General features: G+C 58.6%; 1 protein-coding gene across 1 annotated transcript; it reads right to left on the bottom strand.

Annotated features, from left to right (window-relative positions):
• Positions 1 to 4,609: 4,609 nt before the first annotated feature.
• SLC38A3 (solute carrier family 38 member 3) lies at positions 4,610 to 18,977 on the bottom strand. Its single transcript, XM_067754492.1, has 16 exons — positions 18,860 to 18,977; positions 11,390 to 11,544; positions 11,218 to 11,299; positions 10,929 to 11,044; positions 10,283 to 10,356; positions 10,108 to 10,200; positions 9,947 to 10,028; positions 8,775 to 8,857; positions 8,634 to 8,692; positions 8,301 to 8,465; positions 8,140 to 8,219; positions 7,767 to 7,867; positions 7,414 to 7,538; positions 7,173 to 7,317; positions 6,129 to 6,232; positions 4,610 to 6,040 (listed from the first exon to the last, which is right to left on the bottom strand). The coding sequence occupies exons 2-16, from the start codon at positions 11,488 to 11,490 to the stop codon at positions 5,936 to 5,938; spliced, it is 1,515 nt and encodes a 504-aa protein (XP_067610593.1). The 5' UTR covers positions 11,491 to 11,544; positions 18,860 to 18,977; the 3' UTR covers positions 4,610 to 5,935.
• Positions 18,978 to 22,895: the final 3,918 nt, after the last annotated feature.

The raw sequence follows: 22,895 nt of genomic DNA, 5'->3' as shown, positions 1-22,895 counted from the left end.
TCTGAGTGCGCCGCCCCGCCTCTTCCGGGGCTTCTCTAGGCGGGAGCGCGGGGTTTGGGTGGTGCTAGAGGCAGGGCACGGCTTCGCGGGGCAGCGGCGCCTCCTAGCGGGTCTTTGGCGCAACGCCGGAGCCGAGGCGGGCCTAGCGCCCGCACCTCCCCGCAGTCCTCTCCTCTCCTCCCGACTGCCGCTCGCCATTACCCCCACCAGGCCTGCCTTCCCGTTTCGTTCTGCCTCCAGCCCTGGCCCCCGCCTCCGCCGATCTGCCCACTCGGTGGCCAGAGAGGCCCTCCCTCCATAGGGCAGTAGCCGTTCGGTGTCCTCTGGCTCAGAGCCGTCCGTGGCGCCCCATGGCCCTTGCCCTGCTCTGACCCCATCCCTCCTGGCCTTCCTCCAGCCTTAGCCGCCCTCTCGGCCCATCCTCAGAACGTGCCATGACACATGCCTTCCTGCTTCTTCTGGTCCTGGCATCTTCGCCGCCTCCGTTCCAGTATGTTTTCTAGCCTCCACCCCGCAAATTCACAGCGGAGATTAAACGCTGATTTGGTTGACTATCCCGGTGGGCACTTCCCCTGCTTCCTGAAGCTGGGGTGGCTCAGTGCCCATAGCCTGCGCTGAGCCTGGGGCCGCGTGCCGGTGCGATTTGGGGGCTCTGGGTGCCTTGCTGAGCTTGACCCCAGAGTAGATGTGGGCAGCGTAAGGAGAGGAGCTGGGCGATGCTTGGTGGGGCTCCCAGAACGCTTGGTCAAGGGTGGGGCTGGGACTCGGCCCCTTCCTCCGCACCAGGAACCCCTCCAAGGTCAGGCAGCTCATGGGGGGCCCAGACCTGGCTCCCTGAGGACCCGGCCAAGTGTGGGACTGGCAGTTCCTCACCCTCCCGCCCCGCCCCGCCCGGAGCCTTCCTGCCTGCCCTCTTCCCATGCGCCAGCCAGGACGCCTTCCTGGACAGCCTTGGAGCCTCAGGGCTCCGCTTCACAGCCATAGCTGACCATCCCCACCACCAGGTCCTGTAACGTGTTGGGTGGGTCACTGCGCCGCCCAGACTCTGGCCGTTGACCGCCAGGGGGCAGCAGAGGCCGCCTTCTATGGATCTTCTGGGGCGGGGGTGGGGGTGGGGTGTGCGGGTTAAGTCTAATCCTGTCCAGGTCCCGCTGTGCGTGGCAGGGCAGGTTTGCAGCCTTGTATGGTTTTGAAAGCAGTTTTGTTCTTTCCGATTTTTCCCAGGGCTACTTTTTCTTCCTAAGTAGCTTGCAGTCTATTATTACTGTTCCACGTCATTTGAAAGTTAGTTGCTGGATGACTTTAAACTGAGGTCAAGGCAGAGATCTGAAAGTGTCTTCTGGGTCCCTGCATATGCTCTTTGATGTCCCTGGCTTCATCGTGGACCCGTGATGTTCCTAGCTACCAGCAATTGGCCTGGCCAGGCCAGGCTGTGGCCACTCTGCGTGTTCCCTGATACGACTGCCCAACCTCCGCGTACTGTCTTCCAGCTCAGTACTTCCAGGGCTCTGGCCCAGAAGTCCTTCACCTGCCTCCAGCCCACCACGCTGCCAGCTTCTTCAAATCTCTTACCCTCAATAGCTGCTTCTTCCCAGTCTTCCATAAATGCCTCTGTTGGCCCTGCTCCTCTCACTTCACACAAATTTTCTACACTTTATCTTTTCTTTTCTACCTCTCTTTCCTCTACCCTCTCCAGGCAGGCTTGCCCCTCCCTCCACAAAAAAAGCCCTGGTCAGGGTCCTTAGTGACCTACACGTTGCTGGACCCAGTGGTCTGTGCTCCACCCTCACCTCCTTGAGCAGCTGATGCTCGTCTGGTTCCCAGGAGCCCACATTTTCCTGGGTTTCCTCCTACCTCCTGGCTGCTCCCTCCAGCTTTTTTGCTGGTTCCACCTCATCTCTCCTACCTCCTAACAGAGGAATATTCCAGGGCTCAGTCCCTACTGCTGCCCTCCTCCTTCCAAACCCATCTGCCCCCATCACATCCAGGAGCCTGGCTTTAAGTACCAATCCACACTTTTTATCTCCCAGATCCAAAGCTCCAGCACTGGTCACTCTACTGAACTTGAGTCACACACCTAGCAGCAAACATGGCATTTCCACTTTGATGTCCAGTCAGTGTTTTAAACTTTTCATGGGCAAAATTGATCTCCCTCCCAAGCCTACTCCTCCCCCCGCCTCCCTCGGCAGATACAGTGGCAAGTTGGAGTCACTCTGGACTTGTCTCTGCCCTTCCCCTCATACGTACCCAAGCCATCAGGGAATCCTTCAGGATATGCCCAACGTCTCACCCCAACTCTGCCACTACCTGGGCTGAGACACCTGATATGTCTGTCTGGAACAACTGTAGTAGCCCTTGCGTCAGTGTCACCCTTGGCTCCCCACCCCAGAGTCTAGTCTCAATGCAGCAGCCAGAATAATCCATTTAAAACCTAGAGTTGCTACTGAGTCAGATCCTGCCCCCTCCTCTGTTCAGGACCTGGCATTGACTCTTGCCTTTTCCACAGAAAAATCCAAAGTCCTATGGTGGCTGGCATGGTCCCACAACATCCCCTCATTAGCCCCCAATCGCCCCTTCTACCCTCTCCCACCTCTCTCAGCATCAGCCTCGATGGCTTCCTGGCTGCTCCTCTCCCAAGCCGGCACATTCTGCCTCAGGGCTTTGCACTGGCTGATCCCTCTGGCTGGAATGTTCCCTGCAGACATCTGCATGGCTTCCTCCCTCTCCAAGTTCTGATCAAACATCCCTTCCTCAGTGAGGCCCACCCTGACCCACCTCCCAACCCTTGTTCTTTTTTAATTTTATTTGGTTGCACCACGTGGCATGTGGGATCTTAGTTCCCCGACCAGGGATCAAATTCGTGTCCCCTGCATTGGGAGCGCGGAGTCTTAACCACTGAACCGCCAGGGAAGCCAGCCCCTAACCCTTATTCTTCATTGCCCTTTACTCCCTATACTACTGATCATCTGCTAACAAATGATATAACTTACTGATTATGTCTCATGTTTCTGGTCTGAATCCAATCCCTCACCTATAAGTCCAAGGAAGGCAGGGCTCTTCACTTTGTTCATTGCTGTACATACAGGTGCTAGAAGAGCACCCGGCACATAGGAAATCTTAATAAATACTTGTCAAATGAATGAACAATGAATTCCTTTTCAGTTGATAGGCGAATGTGTGCATGTGCACACAGGTGAGAAGGGTGCAGGCAGGGGCAGCTGCTGGTCAGGGAGACCAAGGCCTATGCTTTGGCCCTTTTTCCTGGTCTGTATTATCTTATTTTTCTGTTACAAGCAGTCATAGGAAAAGTGGTGAAAAGAAATATTGACGACCTCTGTGCTGCTCTAATTTTGGGGTTTTTTTTTTTGGCTGCACCACACAGCTTGTGGGATCTTAGTTCCCCGACCAGGAATTGAACCCAGGCCCTCAACAGTGAGAGCACAGAGTCCTAACAACTGGACCGCCTGGGAATTCCTGCTCTAATTTGTTAACATTTCAGATTAAAAACATTTTTTTCAGAGCAAATTTTAAAAAGCAAACCAGAAGAAAAAAAGACCTGGGAAATTCTTCAAAACATACAAAAATGCTTAGTGATGACCAAGGGCCTGCAGACGCATCCTCGTGGAGGCGGAATGGCTGGAACTTGACAGAGATACTCATTCTCAAACAGTCTTGTGGACACTTGACTTTTCGATATAGAGTAGTGGCCACATTGCCTGCCCCCTTGCCCCTGGAGACTGCTGCCCAGCAATCAGTCTGGAGGAGAACTTGCTTGGAGATGGCCTCCAGGGGCCAGGGTCCTTCCTCCACCCCAGCTGTGTATATGTGGGTGAGTGTGTAAGTGTGTGGCAGCGGGGAGGGGTGGGTGGAGCGACTTTCAGCTCATCCCCCTTGTCTGAGAGGCCTGAAGCCAGGCTTGGGGTCTTAAGAGATTCCAGGCAGTCCTGCTGCTGCTCTGACCTGCAGCCTTCTTTGGATGGAGGGAGGTTGAGAAAAGATCCCCGGGGTCTGTCAGCAGGATGGACCCTGCCCTTTATTGCCTCCTGCTCCACAGGAGCCAAGGGTCTCAGGCAGGGCCATGGCCTCACCTGACGAGGAAGACGCCAGAGACCCCCAGAGGGCAGCCTTGCATGCCAGGGGCACTCTGGGCTGTGGCCACCTCTAGGCCAGTATCCAGCTCTTTTCTGGGGCCACGGGGCTCCTGAGTGAGTCCCCAGGCTGGAGTCAGGCGCCTGGGGCTGTTGAGAACCAGACTCAGGAAGCCCCCCTCTGATCAGCTGGCACTGCCATGGGCCTAGCAGCCACCAGCTTGAGGAAGTTCTTTCTTCAGGGGTTTCTCAAGCCGGCAGCTGCCTTGCCAGTTCAAACTGGATTTTTCCTGCTGCCCTTTCCCTGGCCGCCTAGCCGGGTGCAGGGTCTCTCCTAATGAGGGTTTGATGCCAAGGCCTGGGCAGCTCCGTCCTGCTGGGTCCCAGCTGATTCAGGCCTGCCTCAGGCAATGGGCAGCTTCCCAGTCCCACCCGGGCCAGGCCACCTGGGGCTGCCCTGCATCCTTGCGGCTCTTGCCCTGCCTTGGACTCCCCCACTCAAAACTCAGGCCTCACATACAGGCAATCACTAACCCACCTTTATTCGTAGTAGGTTTTACTATTAATAAAAGATTAGCCTGACAGGGCACAGGACCCCTGGACTTTTGTCCCCAGATTTAAGGCATTGGCAGAGGGTTGACATGGCAGCTAGGGAGGGCAGGGGGCCCTTCTGCAGGGCTTCTGCAGGGCTCAGCCGCCCCCAGCTCAGACCCTCCCTGGAAGCTGCTGGGGATGCACCTCACGTTGCCTCCTTCCGGAGGCCTCTCTCTGTCCCATTTCCTGGGGCCTCATTAATTCCTCCCCACCTCACCCCGTGAGAAAGCAGGTCTGTGCTGAGCCTGGCCGAGGCCCAGAGCTGGGTCTCAGCACACCACTGGCTGGTTTGGGAGGCAGGGTCGGGGTGGAGTAGGGGACTCACCCTGTCCCCACCCTTATCCCAGGGAAAAAGGCAGGGCAGGCTTCCATCACCATCCATGTCCCGGCTCCCACACCACTTTCCAGGAACCCAGGGACCATGGAGATCAAGAATATAAAGCACAGCTGGTCTTATGTATAATATTTATAAAAGGGGGCTGCCAGCCTCTCCATCCCTGCCTCAGATTGGCCCTTGGGGTCTCTGGTTCCCAGGGGCAGACACGTTCTGGGCCTCAGCTTCTTTCTTCTCCCAGCAGTGGAATGTGAGCTATGGCCTGGGCTTGGGGTGGGGGGAGTCCCAGCCTCCCCAGGACTGGTGAAAGACCAGGAAAGGGGCCCCTTGGGGTGTCCACACCAGCCTCACCCTCAAGCATAGGGTGAGGGGGTTCTGCTCCCGGTGGAGGGGATGGGAAAGAGGACCAGGTTATCCAAGGGCCTGAGCCCACGAAAGGGGCCTAGGTGACAGAAGGAGGAAAGGCAAGCAGGCTGAGGGAGATGAAGCCCCAGGGTGCAGACCATGGCCCAGGAGCAAGGTGGCGGGATGACTGCAGGCCTAATTCAGCTCTTTGTGCCCCTACAGGCTATGTGACCTTAGGGGGCAGCTGCTGGGCCTCAGTCTATGCACCTGTGCAAAGAGAATAAGGGGCTTGGGTGGGACCTGAGGCAGCAGGAAGGGAGCAGGGGTACAGCCCCACCTTGCTCCCAGCTCAGGAAGCTCCTGTAGGCCAGGAGCTCAGCAGGGTAGTGGCCCAAGGGCCTTGGTCCTGGCTCTAACAAAAACTTCGACAGAGAGGACATGGGGCAGGGCCAAATGCCATAGTGTTCACCACGTCTTTCTCTTCCCCCTCCAACTGGCCACTGGATGGGAGCAGGGGCTGAAGAGTCTGGGCAGGGGTAGGAGGACAAGTAGACAGAACAGGATGGGGGTCATCCTAGTGGCTTCCTCCATGCCGACTGGTCCCCGAGATCCAGTCAATAATGATGAAGCTCAAGCTCATGGTCATCAGCAAGAGGCCAAGGGCAGCAAAACAAAGGGCCTGTGGGGTCAGAAGTCAGGGTCAGGTCTGAGGTCAGGGCAGCCCCCTCATCCCCACACTAGCACACCAACCCCCAGGCCCTTCGCACCAGGATTTTGGGGGTAGATCTTGCAGGTTCCTTCTCTGTGGGCATGATGCGAAAGTAGAAGATGGCAGGGAAGATGAAGATGAGGCATGGGGCAGATGTGGCACCTGCAAAGAATAAGGCATGGCCACCACTGGCTCACATCCACCTATTGGCTAAGGTTCAGGGTGGACCCTTTAATGAGATCAAACATTCCTTGATGAGGGAGTCTCGTCTCGAGACTCCACTCGAGAGCTCTGTCTGATTCTGGAGAGCCCATCAGCCCCTCCCCTTGTTCTCTGTCTACCAGGATAGAAGGCTAGTGCCTTTGGTGTCAGAAAACTCTGTCAGTGAATGAAGCTGGCAAAGAGAAGAGGCAGACCAAGAGACAGAGATGAAGTTTGAGGATACTGGGCCCCTGGGTATAGCTATTCCTGAAGGCTTTTCCATTAATTGAGCCAATACATTACTTTCTGTATAATTCATTTTGAGTCGGCTTTCAGACGTACAGAACCAAGAGTCCTGTCAGTGATATCAATGATACTCAGCCCCCAGGTCTGTGTGTTGGTCCTTGCAGAGCTGGGTTGCGGAGTCAATCTCCTGAGTTGGGTCACCCCAAAGACGTCTCAGAATTGTTTGACCTTCCCACTCAGAGCCCCAACTGGGACAGTTGGACAGAACCCTAAACCTATAGTCCCATGATCCTGGGGCCCAGTCAAGGCTCTCCACTTAACAGCTATATGGCTCTCCCTTAATCACTCTAAACTTCCTCATATGTGAGGTGGGGACAAGAGCCAATGAGATCCTTAGTGAAGGCCCCTGGACCCTTGGGCTCCATTCCATCCTCCAGCACCCCCAGCAAGGGTAACTGACTCGGTGGCTCTGAGCCCTCAAAATGGATTAGGAGAGCCTTAAGAACAAATCTCAGATGGGAGGCCAAGCTGTGCACATGGCCAGCAGCCATCACTTAAACGTAGGGTACGACCTTAGGAATCTGCCAGCATTTGCAGAAGGGAAGTTCTCTGGGGCAGTACCCTGCCTCCATTCACAGCAGGGCCAGACCCTTACCGATGACCCCGAAGATGCCCAGGATGTTGGGGGCAAAGATGACCAGCAGGTTGATACAAGTGAGCAGGCCAACAGCAATGAGCACATGCCGCAACCAGCTGAACTCGCGGTCCTGAAACAGCATCTGCTGGAGGGCGCGGCGCACCTGGGAAGCAGGGTGGGGAGAGTCATCAATCTGTCAGCCCCATCAGTCCCACCCCGCCAGTGGTCTGGCCACCTGGCCACTTGCACATTGGCTCACCGGAAACAGAACAATTGGCACTGTGAGTGTGACTGCCGTCAGCACGGCCACGCGCACACACAGGATCAGCACATCAAACGGGTCCACCTTGCTGTAGGTGTGCAGCAGCTCCGACTCCACCCTGTCTGTGGCAGGCAGGGAGGGTGGTCAGCAGGAGGTCCAGGGATGGGGTTGGGCTCTGAGCCTGGGTTGACCCTGACACTGAGGAGTGGCAACACACCTCCACAGCTGCAGGGCACAGTTAGGCATCACAGACCTAATGAACGCCTATAGTATGCAGGGTGCCATGGCCACTGGCCTGCCCCTTGCCCCCCAGCCTGGCCTCTGCCTCTGCCCCCACGGTCCAGCCATACCGTAGAAGGTGAGGTAGCCGAAGAGGGCGGCCAGGAAGTACATGACATACATGACGGCGATGGACAGGTTGGAGATGTGCTGCATCTTCCTCTTGGAGGGGCTATGGGGCAGCAGGGGAGGGGATTGGTGCCAAGCTGGGCCACATTGGGAAACCCCCATGTGTCCTGGGGTCTCTCTCTGGCACCACACCCTCACCATCTGGTAGCTGAGGGAGCCTCCTTCTTGCCCCCGGTCGCCCCTTGTGGCAGCCATGGAGACCTTGGATAAAATGACTTGGCTCCTGTCACTCTTTCCTCCCTTTAGGACCACATCCATTCTCCCCTGACCAACTCAAGGCAGCCCCCTCCCCCTCTCCCAGCCACGGATACCTACTCCTTGAGCTCTGTATAGATGGGCAGCACCTCAGGGTGGCAGACAAAGGCGAAAGCCATGATGGGGATCGTGTACGCCGTCTGGCAAAACAGGGATTCTGTGTCAGAACAGCCCCTGACACTCTCACCAGGCCCACTGCCCCCTCCCTGGTCTGTTGCAACCTGTGTGTTGAGGGTGAAGTAGCTCGGGGTGCAGAAGGCTGCGGCCTCCGTCTCAACCTGCAGCCCCGCCTCCTCCTTGATGACCTCCACGAGGCTGAAGTTGCCTGTCACGTTGGCTAAACTGGGGGACAGCGGGCAGGGCACGTGGAACTTTTTGTAGATGACCTAGGTGGGGGCAGGGAAGGATGAGGGTATCAGGGCCAGGCTAGGCTGCCTGTGGAGTCACTGTGAAGCCACATCTAGATCAGGACTGGAGGAGCTGCCTTCTGACCCAGGCTTCCCAGAAAGACCTGGCCCCCTCCCTCGACCAGCGTGGGGGTGGTGGTCACTCACTGCAATTAGGAAGAACACCATGCAGCTGAGCGAGAAGCCACTGGAGTAGCCTAGGTAGCCTGTAAAGTTGGGGAGGGGGGTGGTGAGACCAAAGGTCCCCTCCCATGCATCCCTCTAAGGCCCTGGCCCTGCCACACTCACCAAGCTGCCGCATCAGTGCCAGAGGCAGAATGACGATGACAGAGACCAGGATCACCAGGTAGTTTCCATTCATGTACCAGTCCCTGCAGGGATGGGAGTGGGGAGCCGATATTAGAGTCCACTCAGCCTCGGGTGATGGGGCCGCCTGACCCCCAGCCGGGGTTACCCGTGGTGCCACTGAGTGATCTCTGAAGAATACTTGTCCACAGCTCTGAGCCTCCCTTTCCCCATCTGCAAAATGGGCCCACTCCCAACACTCTCCTGGACAAGGTGAGGACTAATACACTCAGCTCCTGCTTGGTAACCATTACAATTACAGTCACTGTGGTTGTTTTTCCTAGGACACACAGGTCTGGGTCCATCCTCCCCGTGGAGTGGCCCCAAGGGGCCCGAGGGGGTGGGTGGGATGAAAGGACCTGGGTCTGAGGCATTTTCCATGGGGGTCTCAGGGACTTGCCAACCACCTGAGCTCCTTGTGGTTCCCCCCAGCATCTGCATCCTGCATCATCCTGCCCCACGCCCTCAATGGACAGTGGACACAGGGAGCTAAAGGGATGAGGAATGAGACCTTCCTTCAAGGGCAAACCCACAACTCCTTGGGAAAGGCCCCCAGGGCCTGGCGGCAGAATCCTGGCTGTTTCCTTCCTCCCAGAGCTACTTGCAGCCATGCAGCCTTTCTGCTTGCCGGGGCTGTATTGTCAAGGGCAGGGCCTGGCTATCTTCTCTGCTCCTACCCACAGAACATGCTTATGCCATGAGAACTGGCTAAACTGATGATAGGCAACTGGGACACTGTAGGCTTAATTTCTTGGTTGGGGCGAGGTGGCGGGGAGGCTAACACCCAAGCCACGGTCAGAAATAGCAGGAGCTTAGAGCTAAGCCTGAGGTTCTCAGGTGCTCTGTGCTCACAGGCTGGGTCCACGGCTAGGCGGGCCGGCTTCCTCAGCCTCAGACTACCCCCTGCCCCACATGGCCCTCCTGGGAGTCTTCCCCAAGGTGCTTCATAAACAAGTGTGCACAGAATGGTAGCTCTGCTGGCAGCTCTCTGCGCCCCACCTCCACCCTGTCTTGTCTCTCCCACTAGCCCAGCCTGGGCTCTGCTAGTGGTGGACATAGAGGGTTAGACTAGGGCCTCCCACCCTCACCCAGCCCCGCCCCACCCTGAGGCTCACGAGGTCCGCTCCTCCAGGTTCAGGAAGGTCTGTATGACAAGGGGCAGCTCGGACTTGATGATGTACAGGTAGCTGGACATGGCTGGGGGGAGAGAGGCAGGTCAGCCAAACCAGCCAACCTTCAGCCTGTCCACCGTCCATCACCTGCCCATCAGCCTCACCTCCGATGTTCTGCAGCGCAATGGCCAGGGCTGCCGCCAGCTTTCCTGGGGTCCCAAAGGCACGGTAGCCCAGCTGCTCATAGGCACGGATGCCTGTGGGGACAGGGAATCAGGACAGTCAGGAGTGCTCTCCCCAGCCCACTCCTCCCTGCTACAGGCCAGGTTTGGGGCTTACCCACGATCCCTGAGGACTTGAGTAGCAGGTGGATGGAGTAGCTGGAGAGCAAGGCGACGGCCGTCAACAGGAACCTGGGGAAGGTGGACGAAAAGAGGTCGCTGGGGCTCCTCTGGCAGGCAGGGGGCAATGAGCTCCGGGAGGCCTGGGTGTACGGGGTCTGTGACCCAGGTGTCTGGACCCCCAACATGTGTGGATGCAAACTCAGCAGGCCCCAGGGGTGGTGAACATCACCTGGGCTGACCCAGGGTGGCCATGACCCAGAAAGGACCCTCTGAGCACCACCTCCCCTTGAGATCTTGGAAGAAACATGTTTTCCATTTAGGCTGCAGGGCAGAGCTCTGAGGTAAGGACACGTGTACCCACAGAAGGCCTGGCCATGGGGTCTATCCATCATGTGTAAATGTGGTAGGACAGACTCAGTCCTGTTAGGCTGGCCCCGTGTTGTCATCTCAGCGGGTTTACTGGGAAATGAGGTATATTTGTCTGGCCACGGCTGTTTTTTTCAGCTGTGGTTTGGGTTGAGTGTAAGTGCCCACCCACTGCAGCCTGGGTCTTGTGACAGGAAACTGGCAGGTCCTGGGAGGTCAGGATCGGTGGCCTGTTTAGGGCTCCTATCTTTAGAAGGTTTGCTGAGGGCACTCACAGGAAAAGGATGATGCCCGTATTGGCCATGGCGTAGGCGAGCCCCAGGATACCACTGCCCATGATGGCGTTACTGAGGTTGAACACTGACATCCCGAATGATGTCTTCCCCTCGAACTGCAGGCACCAGAGTGAGACGGGAGGGGTGGGATGAGTTAGCAAGTTGTGGAGGGTAAATCAGCATTCCCTCACACCATCCCTTGGCCTCCCATCGCTGCCCCATAGCACCTCATTACTGCCCTCAAGCTCCCAGGGGTGCCCCCGAGCCCCTGATGGCCACCCCTGCTCACATCAGTGAAGTGTGGCTCCTTGCTGGGACTTTTTGGTAGGAAGCCTTCACCCTCAACACAGATCCGTCCAGGGCCCTCGACCCTGCAGGCACAGACCAGCCAGGCAGCTCAGCTCCAGCCCCTTGCCCTGCACCCTGCCCTGCCCTAAGCCATGAATGAGTCCCTCGCTCACCTCTCATTGCCAGCCATGGGGGTGGCGACAGGGAGTAGCCCCTCCAAGTGTTTGCCGTTGGGTACCAACTCTACCATCTCCGTCTGCAGAGGTGCCTCCATGGCTCAGGGACCACCACCAGGAACACTGGCTCTCACACTGACGCGGTCAGAAGTCTACAGAGCAGGCAGTCCCCCTGGTTATCCCCGCTCCTTGGGCTCACAGCCCAGACTCCCACAGGAAGTGTGCAGCTGTAGCACACCTCCCAGAAGTTCACTGAGGACATACATGTTCATGCAGCTCTGCTTGCTGCCACCCTGGAACCTGCCATTGAGGGGCAGAGCTCAGATACCTGAGTTCTCCAGGACATTCTGAGGCGACACCTCAGCCAGTACCTAGCACTCCCCTGCCACATATACATACCGACCCAGGCAAGCCCTTGGGGCCTCAGTTTCACCATCTGTGAAGTAAAGCTCAGTTGGATGACCTAAGTTCAGAGCCCAGTGGTGTCAGGACCCCAGGAGGCTGAGTCCCAGGCCACCAGACCCCACTCTGGGGATGGGTCCTGGACTGATTGCCCCTCCCTGATATTAATACTGGGAGACAGTTTCCTGTGCCCTGTGTGCCAGGGGCCTCCTAGCCAACCTAGAATGGCGCTGCCCGACGGCTGGAGGCCTCGGGAGAGGGCGAGGGCTGTGGGCCCTGTTCCCAGCCACCCGGCGGGCTTTGCTGGCAGCCAGAACAAAGGTCCCTCTGTGGGCTGAGAGCTGGCGCTGGGAACGGCAGGCGCAGAGGCTACCCCCCCGGAGCCAGGAGGCCTAAGGCGGTGCTGGGTGGCTGGACACCTGGACCCTGCCCGCTTGGCTGCAAAGGGCCCTCAGGGGCCTTCCAGGAAATGGGTGCCCTGGGGCCCAGTTCTTTGGGCCACACAGGCCTCACCCTCCACACAGCTCTGGCCTCAGGGCCATGTTCTCTTTCAAGCCTCTCCTCCCCTGCTGGGGAACCCCCCACCCTTAGGTACCCACACTTTGAGGAGACTCCCCACTTCCTGGAGCCCCAGGTCAGGAACTCAGAACCTTGGCCAGCTGTAGACGGGCCTGGACCACTGGATCAGTCTTCCCTTCCCTGCGCTCAGGGCATAGCTCTGCTGGACCCCAAAGGGATCAGCTCCCCTCCTCCCCAGGCCCAACTCTGCCCGCTGCCCAGACAACTCGCTAGCCCCTCACCCATCACTGGCGCTGGGAGCCACCTAGCCCATGCCCAGAAGGTACCTGGGCATCGTGTCCCCAGGATCTATAAGGACATCCTGAAGGCCAGATAGGCCAGCAGGAGATTTGAGGCCAGAGTGGAGACCAGGGAGGGGGCAGCACTGCCAGGCAGGTCAGCCAGAGGCTAGTCTTGATGTCATGGCACCCCCTCCACTTGGGAACCCTGAATCCTGCCCCAAATCCCCCATCCCCACTCCAGATCCTGAGGGTCTCAGGTCTGCTCCTGAAGCTGGAGCACCAGGGGTCTCAAACTCAGCATTCAGGGCTAGGGTGGGTAGGGGAGGCTAGGCTCAGGACTCGGGCCTCAGGCCACAGGCCCTGGTGTTCTGGAGGCAGCAGCCACACAGAACTGACCAGAGGACCTCCCTGCAATGGCCCCAGGCAGCCCCAAGCCAGAGTTCAGATCCTAGGTACCTCAGTCCTGAGTAAGCCATACCTGGCACCCTTGGACCCCTCAACCTACCTCTCCTTCCTCTGATGCTGGCATCTGAACCCTTCTCTCCTCCAGCCTGTCCACATAGGATCATGACAATTTGAGCATCTCTTCTAACGCCCTCTTCCCCTGGACCAGAGTCCCTAAGGTAAGCCTGTCTTCTTCATGCCCCTGCCCTGAGCCTCACCAACAGCACCCCTCCAAGGATACCAGCACCTGGTCTCCAGAGTCACTCCAGAGTGCCCCCTGGCTCTCAGCTGGGGTTGCCCTTGCCTGGGCTTCCGCCCGGGGCAGGCTTGGACAGGCCCTCCGAGTGTGCTGAGTCAGCAGCCTGGACAAAGCACTCTTCTCGGCCTTAATATTCTTCCCTAGTAGCCAGGCAATGCCTCCAGGGAGACCACAGCCCATGGCATGGTCATGGCCAAAGTGCCTGAGGCCCTGGCTCCAGGCTCCCCATCCCCTCAAGCAGGACCTGGGCCTAGACCTTCAGGTCCTGCCTATTACTCACGACCAGTCACTGCTGGGTCTCAGGCTGGCCTGAGATCCCAGAGAGGACATGGAATACCCCTCTTCAAGTGGCTTCCAGTCTGGAAGGGACAAAACCCACACAGACATCCCCCACCCTATGGCTCCTGCAGGGGAACCCCAGCACATAGTGTGGCTTTTAACCAAGCCACATAGTGCTGGGACTCAAAAAAGAAGAGAGAGGGGCATCAAGGAAGGCTTCCTGGAGGAGGAGGTGAGGGAGCCAGTTCTGAAATTCCAGCAGGAGCCCCCAGGATGTGGAAACAAGCAAGAGTAGCTCAAGCAGAGTGCACAGCATGGGCAAAGGCCCTGAGGTATGGTATAAGGCAGGCTGTGAGGATAGAATGAAGGTTCCGTGGCTATAGACAAGCCTGAAAGGGCCTTGAAGTCAAGGTCAAGGAATCTGTACTTCAGTTAGGGCAAGGCTAAGGGCTGGGGGGCCAGGGTAGAGATTAGTACTGGCCTGACATGTGGACCTCCAGGCATTTCCTGAGGCTGGCAGCCCATTTTTGACAGTTCCTGTCTCTCAGGCCTGCCGCCTGCCAGGCTCCTTTGCATCGGGTATCGGAGTAGACTCAGGGGATAGCCCCTGCCTGAGGAAAGCTGCCAGCAGATTCTGACCAACTGTGGGAAAAGCCCAGAGTGGACACTCTGGATCTGAGGCCTGACCTGGCCCTGCCTTACCATGTGACCATGGACAAAGTATTCCCCACTCAGGACCTCAGTGTCTTCCTGTCTTCCGGGGGTTCTGTGAGGTTTGACCAAAGGTGGGGACAGAGTGAGAAGCCTCCCTGAGGACTTCGCCCCCAGAGCAGACCACAGGCTCCCAGAGAGGGGTCAGGCTCTTGGGTGGGGAGATCACTGCGACCTTGGGCAGATCATCAGAATGGCATCTGTCATGGGTGTAGCATCGGTTCAGGCAGTAAATCGATGGTCCAGGCCACTGCCCTGGGGCCTGTTTGCTCTGTGGAGAGATAAGGGGGGGGGGGTGCAGAAGCCATGGGGATAGCATAGCAGGTAATGCCCGCCCACGCAAACATCACAGGGTGAGAATTCGTCAGGCACACCTCGACAGGCGTTGAGTTTGGCTAATTAAAGATTTCGAGATCCAGGAATCCAGGCCACCGTGGGGCCACTGCTTGTGTCAGCTGCTATGGGAAGCTCACCTCTCTGTCCCCACATCCAGGGCCTTGGAGCCACCAGGGCTCTGAGCCCGGCTTTCCTCCCCAGTGATCAGGGACGTGAGTGGGTCTGCAGTAGCAGGCTAACTACAGGGAGTCAGTCACACTGTCCTTCTTCCCTCGGTCTGTAGCCACATGTGCTAGTGGAGGCACAGACCCCACAGAGCTTGCTGCCATGGCCCCCAGGCTCCTTGTGCCTGGGCAGCCCTCACCTTAGCTCAGATCTCAGGTGAGAGGTGGCTGGCCTGGCTTAAGGGTCCACTGTGGTCATCCCTGGGGGCCCACGGATGAGGGCTGCCCCCAGTTCTAGTTCACCAGTCCTTACTTACCACTCCCCTCATTAGCTGAGAGAAGGTGTCCCTCCCTAGAGCCCCTTTGCCCACCCGCTTCTCCAGGTTTCAGAAGGATAACACCCTCCTCGGACAAGCTATCAGTTAACAGGGAAACTGGATTCAACAGACACACCTGGATTGTATGTTCTCAAGGCAGAGCCACAGAGATTGGTGTGGAGCTGATTGCTGAGGTCAGGGGTCTAGGGACAGGGTGTGTGGGCGGGTGTTCGGAACGCGGGAGGATACTAAAACAAACCCCTTGCCCCTCCACCAGACCCACAACTCCAGATTTTGACATCAGCAGATCCAATCTTCCATCCACTACTCCCCCATTGCCAACAACACCGAGTAAGTGGCCAGTGTGTGGCCAACATACGGCTGGTACTGAGGGGGTAGCATGCAGGAGGGGAAGGCAAATGGTGCAGAGCACTGATGTGTTGGCCACACCAGCCCCTCATCCCCTAGCTCTCTGGCCTGGTGCTTCTGTGTTCCGGGTATCCGGAAGTGTCTAGGAGGATCTGAGGGCCCCAGCTGGGGCCGGAAGATGGACTTTCCTGTGACAGGGTACATTTTCTAAACCTAACAGACGCTTAGCATTGGGCCTATCCTCAGACACCTAGGCCTCCCCTTCTGCCCACCCCTGGACCCTCCTTGCTCAGATTGCCCCCAGTGGAAGCTGCAGTCGGAACCTCTTGCCTCAAGACTGGGCCAGAGCCAGCAGCAGCCCCCCGCCCCCCACTGCCAGCCTGCTGAGAAGGACGTGCAGCCCGAGGCTCAGCTGAGGCAAAGGACAGGACATCACGTGCCTGTGGCCCCCTCAGGGGCAGGGGAGACCCCGAGCCAGCCAGCCCATCCTCCTCCCTGCTGACTCGGAATCCCCTGGAGGCGGCCAAATATTTGGACAGCCGGACTTCTGGCCCCAAAGAAAGCTGGGAGTGGGGGCCTGGGGCAGCTCAGGACTCACTGGAGACCCCGATGGGGGGGCAGAAGGCAAGGTCAGCCCAGAGGAGAGGCGCCATCCAACGTCAGGAAGAAGCAGAGAGAGTCAGAGGGAGGGCAGAGAGAGACAAGGAGAGAAAACACACACACATGATATCTGTGTCCATGCATACTGATCCAGACCAAGAGACAGGCACGGGGAGATAAAGAAATGCAGACGGATCTAGAGGGACACAAATAGAGAAGAATACACAGAGAGATGGGTGGATAGACATTCAGACAGGGAGACAGACAACCAGATAAGTGAGAGACAGATCGACAGAGATGGCCAACCATTTAGAGATAGCCAGATGGAGAAAGAGACAGAGAGATAGCAAGACAAGACAGAGCATCCCAGAAGGTGCAAGAAGTAGAGGGAGCCAGAGGCCCAGGTGAGGGGGCAGCAGGCCCAGTGAGCACTGCAGGGATGCCACAGCATTTCCAGGTTCCTACAAGGGCAGGTTATGCTCCCATTAGCCAGGTGCAGACATCCAGAGGGTGGGACTGAGCCCACTGGGGCCACAGGCCAGGCCCAGCTGGAAAGCTCAGAGCCCCCTAGTCCAGCACCCATGGCTTGTCTACCCACACAATAGGAAAGGTATACGGAGAGGACAGTCAGTTGAAGTGACCCCCATCCTCAGCAGCCATGCACGTGTGCAGACGTGCTGGCTGAGAGGCTGTGTACAGGACGTGGCCCGCAGAGCGGAAATTCAAATCCAAGCCACCCCAGGCCGCTGGCCGGAAAGCCCCTCCTGCCCAGCAGCTGGTCCTTCCCTTCGGCCCCCAGAAGCCCTGCCTGGTCCTCTAGAGCGCCCCCACCATGCATCTGTCTTATCCAAAGTCCAGCCCTCCATCCACCAGATTGAGTGTGCACAGGCACACAGTAGGTACTCAGTAAATATTAAATGAATAGAATGGGTTCAAGGTCTTTGGCAAGCCTCCACCCCATTTCACCTGCTCCAAGTGGCACCTGGCTCCCCAGCCATGTCTGCACTGGAACATCCTCCTGCAGTGCCCCTATCCTATTATGGTATAGACTGCACATCCCGCCCCAGTTTTCTGTGCACACAGATGCCAAAACTGTACCTCTCTTGTAGCCAACCACTCCCCCAAAACATTTTCCCCCTCAGACTGAGTGCCTGCACCCTGCCCAGCCCAGACTTTCAGGGTGCACTCAGTTCGGCTCAAAAACCTTCCCTGCCCCCCACCCAGAGACCATGAACCACCCAGCTTGTCCTGTTGCACCTCAGTTTCTCCACTTTTCCAGGGCTCTAAGGCTACTTGCTAGGGCAGCAGGCACTAGGACAGGAGCAACCAGCTCTCATGCTCTTGCCACCTGAAGCCTGGATGGGGGGGATGTTTGTGACATGGGCCCAAAGAACCAGTACAGAACAAAGGGTGGCTTGGGAAGCCAGTGAGGACAGTGGCTCTATGGGCCCAGGCAGAACAAAGTTCTGAGATGTACACCCCCACCCTCCCCAGAGACACAGCCCCCAGCCCTCAACCTCAAGGAGTCCGAGATTCTCATTAATGATCCCAGCATTCCAGCCCTCTTAGGGATGTGCCAGGCCTGGCCTCATCCACCCCTGATTTTTCCCACCTTTGGTGCTTCCTGCAGGAAGCCTTCCATGTTTGTGCAGAACCTCCCCCTCTCAAAATGGACCTGTCCTTGGATCTCTCCAGCTTGCTATGCTCCAGACTGAGAACCTCTGAGGCATTTGCTTCCTTTCCAGAAGGAAGTGAGCCCCCATGCCAGACTGTGTACTAGAGAGGAAGGGCCCCTTTCAGGTCCAGCACAGTGGCTGAAGGCAGTCATGGAAGGAAGGACAGGACTGGCAGGCTGAAAGAAGGATGGGCCTGGGTCGAGGTGGCTCCCACGGTGCAAGGACCTTTGACTTAGTCTCCCCAGACCTGTCCCAAAGCCTACACCTGGGCTCAGGGCTCAGGTTACTGTGGGGGGGAAAGGATGGATTCCCACAGGCCCCGCCCCTGGCCTCCCCTCCCCGGGTGTAAACAAACGCACGCACTCGCTGTGGCCAATCGAAGGGGCCAATCGGGTGGGGGCGGGCTCCTGCAAACCTAGTCCCGGTCCTTTCCCTCCGCCCCTGAACGCACTGTCAGCTCTAGGAGCTCAGACCGAGCCTCGCCCTCAATCCAGGGAGCCACGCTCGCCCTGTGCCCGCCGAGCCCGCTGGCCTGGCTGCAAATGGCACGGACTCTGGGACCAACATGTGCCACGCGGCCCCTCAGGCAGCCTGGCCCGATCTGCCCTCAAGCCCCTGCCTAACGCAGCGGGATAAATATACCCTGACGCCCGGCGTGCCAGCGGGCCGATTTGCTTGTCAGGCGCCCGTCGGGGCAGCGCTCCAGGGCCTGCTCCCGGCCCTCTTAGGCCCCCCTCCGGGCCCTCTCGAGCTCGCGCCCTTGGACCGTGCCTCGGGAAACCCATCGCGTGCCACCCTAGCCCCCAACAAGGCGTCCTGTGACCCCAGCCCTGGGTGCCCCCGACCTCCTGCTATCCCGCCCGGCCCTGCGAGAGGCCCCAAGACCACGAGGTGCTCCTCCCAGGACACTAGCCCAGGCTGGGAGCTGGCGGGTCCCCAGACCTGCGCCTGGAGCGCTCGGGTCTTTGGCTCCCCGGAGGCTGGGGCGCCTGCCCGGAGCCAGGGCGGGCGAGGGGACCTGCCCAGAGCCCAGCTCCGGACGCGAAAGTGGACAGTAGGGCTCCGCCCGCTCGGTGCCCCTGGACGGGGGGTCGGCGCCCCCAGCAGTACCTGGCCTCGCGGGTGAGGACGCGCGATGCTCCGCTCGGGCCGGTGCTGTCCGCTCTGCTCCCGGCTGAGCGCAGCGGCAGGGGATGAAGGGCGCTCGGCCCCGCCCCCGGCCCGCCCCTGGCCCGCCAATCCCCCGCGGCCAGCAGGAGGAGGGGCAGGTCTGCGGAGAGGCGGGGGCCCTCCACTGGCCTGGAGCAAAGGGGCAGCCCGAGCGCTAAGGAGCCTTAGGAGAGCAGCTGCTGCGGGAGGGGCTCAGTTGAATCTTGTTGGCGGAATGCTTTAGTCCAAAGCAGATTCTCTCTGAGGTCTCTGAGCGCCCCCTAAGCCCTGAAATGCTCTGCCCTCACTTCCCTCAAGCCAGAAGGGGCTCTTCCGCTAAGAGGAATGGGAACAGGGCCATGCTTAATCTCAGCGAAGGATGCCTTGAATGGGGGACTTTAACATCACTTAGGCACAAGATGTCTTTTCTGCCTGCCTCACCCTTCCCAAGCAGAGGTGGGATAGGGTGAGGACAGGGGCTCCCTGCATCAATTCTGTCTTCACCCCAGATACTCAGAAAAGATTGAGGGTAGACAAGGGTAGGGGCAGTGAGGACGGGGCGGGGGTGGGCAGAGGGTGCGGGAAGCAAGTCTTGGAGTCTTGGCTCACGCTGAGCCTTGTCTGGATCTCCCTGGCCATGCCCCCATTTCCTTATTTCTAAAGAGTAGGAGAGGGGCTTCCCTGGTGGCGCAGTGGTTGAGAGTCCGCCTGCCGATGCAGGGGACACGGGTTCGTGCCCCGGTCCGGGAAGATCCCACATGCCACGGAGTGGCTGGGCCCGTGAGCCATGGCCACTGAGCCTGAGCGTCTGGAGCCTGTGCTCTGCAACGGGAGAGACCACAACAGTGAGAGGCCCGCGTACCGCAAACAAAAACAAAAACAAAAATAAAGAGTAGGAGACAGCTGTGTCTGCCCATGGGAAGTGGGGCCTGGGACTTTGTGCCTCAGGGGAAGGGGTTTTAGGGTGACCCCACCTGGCTGAGGGCTCCTATCCCACCCCTGCCTGCTTCCCACCCAAGGCCTTAGTGCTCAGAGGTGTGTGGTGGGTGTTAAGACCCACCAGCCCAGGAGCAACCAGCAGGGAGCTGGGGGAGGCCTTGACCTTGGGGGTGAGCTGGGGGGGGTGTTTGCAGAACAGCTGTGTCCCTTGCTTCTCAGCCACTGGCTCTGATCCGATTAATCCATGGCCTCTGCTGTTCCTAGTCAAGCTGGATGTCTCTGTGTCATGTCTGCCCCCCTCCCTGGTATTGGGGAGAATGCCCTCAGAGGACAGGCCTCACCCCTTCCCTGTCCTGGGCTGGGAGTCAGGACTCCAGGATTCCCTTCCGCCCGACTCACAGCACCCCCGCAGCCAAGCCCTAGCGTACCTCAGTTTCCCTCTGCGTCACAAGGAAATGGCTCTGGCTTTTCCCATGGCCTGAAGGCAGTGGGTTAAGGGGAAGCTGTGAGCCAAGGGGACTCAGCTTTGGCTGGGAGAACCAGGGGATGGGAGGACTAAAGAGAAAGGCATTGGGATGGTGGCAATCCTTGAAAACCTCAAACCATCTAAGCTCCCTCCCTGCTGATGGCTGAAAAATAGGAAGGGACTGGCTCTACCCCTTGATCTGGGGCTGGTGTAATCCCAGATCACAGCTTACTTTGGTCATGAGAGACCCTAAGATTCTCACCCTTTGAAGGGGCTTGAGGACTGCCTGTGGGACAGAGTCAGATAGGAGAGGTGTTGACCAGGGTCTCAGATCTGCCCCCCACCTCCCAACTCCAGACACCCTGGATGCTCACAGAAGCCATTTGCAAAGGGCTGGGTGCTCCTATTGGCAGTTCCTGAGGAGCCAGGCCTGGCTTCAAGGTCACCCAGCATGTGGGTGTTGGGGTCCTCAACCCAGACCAGCTGGGCTGGGCTGCTGTGGGAGCCCTGAGGGTGGTGTGAGGTGGGGTCCCTGGGCCAGGCCAGTTGTGGCCAGGCTGGGGGAGGGGCTGCCCGATTGTTGATGCTAGGCCCGGGCCCCAGCCAGGGCAAGCACAGCTCAGAGGCCTTTCCCACCACCTGCCAAATCTCCCAGCCCAGCCTGAGGTGGCTGGACAGTTGGCAGCCATTATGGGGCTCTGAGAGGTACCAGGCATCTTCTCCCAGAGGCTGGAGGGAATGTCTATCTACGCAGCTGCTGTGCTGGGGGCAGCCACCTGGAGTGGAAGGGGGGGAGCTTTATCTCAACATTCGGCCCAGTCCCCTACCTCCACTCCCCCATCTCCAGAATCTGAGACACAGGCCCAAGAAACTGTCAGAGATATGAGACAGAACAGGATCCTAGGATCACTCAGACTCTCCTTCCAGGGTCCTGGCAGCCCTTTGCTCTGTTCCTCCCTCTTTAGCCTCCAGTTAGGCAGCCCCCTCTCACCACACCAGCACCTCCCCTGGCACACCATCTACACAGTGTCCCAAGACCCTCTTTTACAGTGAGGCCCCATCTTCATGTCCAACCCAGTCCTCCCCAGAGCCTAGCATCTGTATCCACTGATTCCTCGGACGCCCTGCAAGCACCTGCCTCACACCCAGCTGGCCTCTTCACCTCCCCCACTGCCCGGCTGTTCCAAGAACATGCCAGCCTTCACCTCCCTGTGCCTCTGCCCTCCTGGTTCCCCATCCTGTCCCACCTCCTTGGCAAACTCTCACTTGTCCCTCAACACCCAAATGAAAGATCGCCTCTGAGAACCGTGCCTGAGCCCCTGGAAGAGCCAGCTCATCCTACCCTGACTGCGGCTGCTCTTGCCGCCCCACCACACAGCCCCAGGCTCGGTGTCTCCAAGCGCTCTGTGTGGGCCCTCTAGACAGGAAAGCTCCTGCCAGGTTAGAGTGTGCGGATCAGGAAAAGCCTCATGGAGAAGCAATCCGTGGGCTTGGCTCTGCCAAGGGGAAGAAAGGCACATGCCAGGGTGGGGAAGAGAGGGTACTGTGGATGGAGGGACAGCTTGGCCACAGGGAACCTTGAGTGCATGTGGGATTGGCACTGATAGGCGGAGGGGCTGTGTGCAGGGGCGGGACCCTTGGCCTGGAGTCATGTTGGAGCTTTCAAGGCCTCACAGGTGAGGGTGGTTCTCACCTCCATACCCCAGGCTTGAGGACCCACACCCATAGCTCCTGAATATACTCTGCCCATTCTGGTGTCTGGGAGGCTCCTCTCCGGGCACTAGCAGGGGTGTGGGGTTGTGGAAGTATAGAGGGCATCTGTAGGCAAACCCACCTCTCTGATTCTCCCCTGGCCTGAGTCCACAGAGCTGGTGACCTCTAGGCTGGAGCCTGCCCCCACAGTCCCGGAGGGCCCCCCTCTCTCCCCTGAGCTCTGGCACCCAGCTTCTCTGGCCACTGAAGCGGCTTAATGTGCCCAGGTCACGTGGGCCGTGCTACTGCCCGTGGGGAGGGCCCAAGCCCCCACCCAGTAGCCACCCGACCGGGCCCTGACGTCAGCAGCATTAACGGTTCGCCAGGCCTGTCTAATCTCTGTTCCGTGGCTGGGCCAGGTTAGTCCCGCCAGAGCCAGAGTCGAAGGCTGGGAAGGCCCCCAGGGGCACCTTGAGGTTGAGGTCAGGCAGGGATGGTGGAGGCTGGAGGTGCCCACAGTAAATGCCCCCTGCCTACAAGACCACGGTGTGGACACTGTGCCGACTCTGGGCCAGCTCCCTCTGATCCTTGGCCTTGGACTGTGAATCAGGCATTAGGCACCCATTGATCCTGCTCGTAAGGGTGCAATTACACAGGTGGGGTAAGCGGGGCTGAGGAGGCTTCAGGCCAGGAGACTCGACCCCCAGCCCCCATACTTGCTGGCCATGAACAGGGCAGCTTGAGGCCAGGCAGTGTCCTCAGTCCATGGGATCCAAGAATATTGGTTCAGAATCCCAGTCCCTAGGGTCAGAACCTGGAGCGTGGGGTCCAGGCCCTGCATGGTGTTTGGCCTCCTCTCTGTCCCTTGCCTAGGAAGGCTGGGGAGCTCATTACCTTCCT

Source organism: Pseudorca crassidens, chromosome 10 (assembly GCF_039906515.1).
Source record: "Pseudorca crassidens isolate mPseCra1 chromosome 10, mPseCra1.hap1, whole genome shotgun sequence".
NCBI classification, from domain to species: domain Eukaryota; kingdom Metazoa; phylum Chordata; class Mammalia; order Artiodactyla; family Delphinidae; genus Pseudorca; species Pseudorca crassidens.
This window is presented reverse-complemented; position numbering and strand designations above follow the sequence as displayed.

Bases quoted from the DNA above. Each gene is read 5' to 3' on its own strand.
- SLC38A3 (XM_067754492.1), bottom strand. From the start codon at position 11,490: ATGGAGGCACCTCTGCAGACGGAGATGGTAGAGTTGGTACCCAACGGC. The intron at 10,029-10,107 runs GTGAGGCTGATG...CTCTCCCCCCAG, and splicing joins TGCGCTGCAGAACATCGGAG to CCATGTCCAGCTACCTGTAC. The intron at 7,539-7,766 runs GTATGGCTGGAC...TGCCTGCCACAG, and splicing joins CGGCTACCTCACCTTCTACG to ACAGGGTGGAGTCGGAGCTG.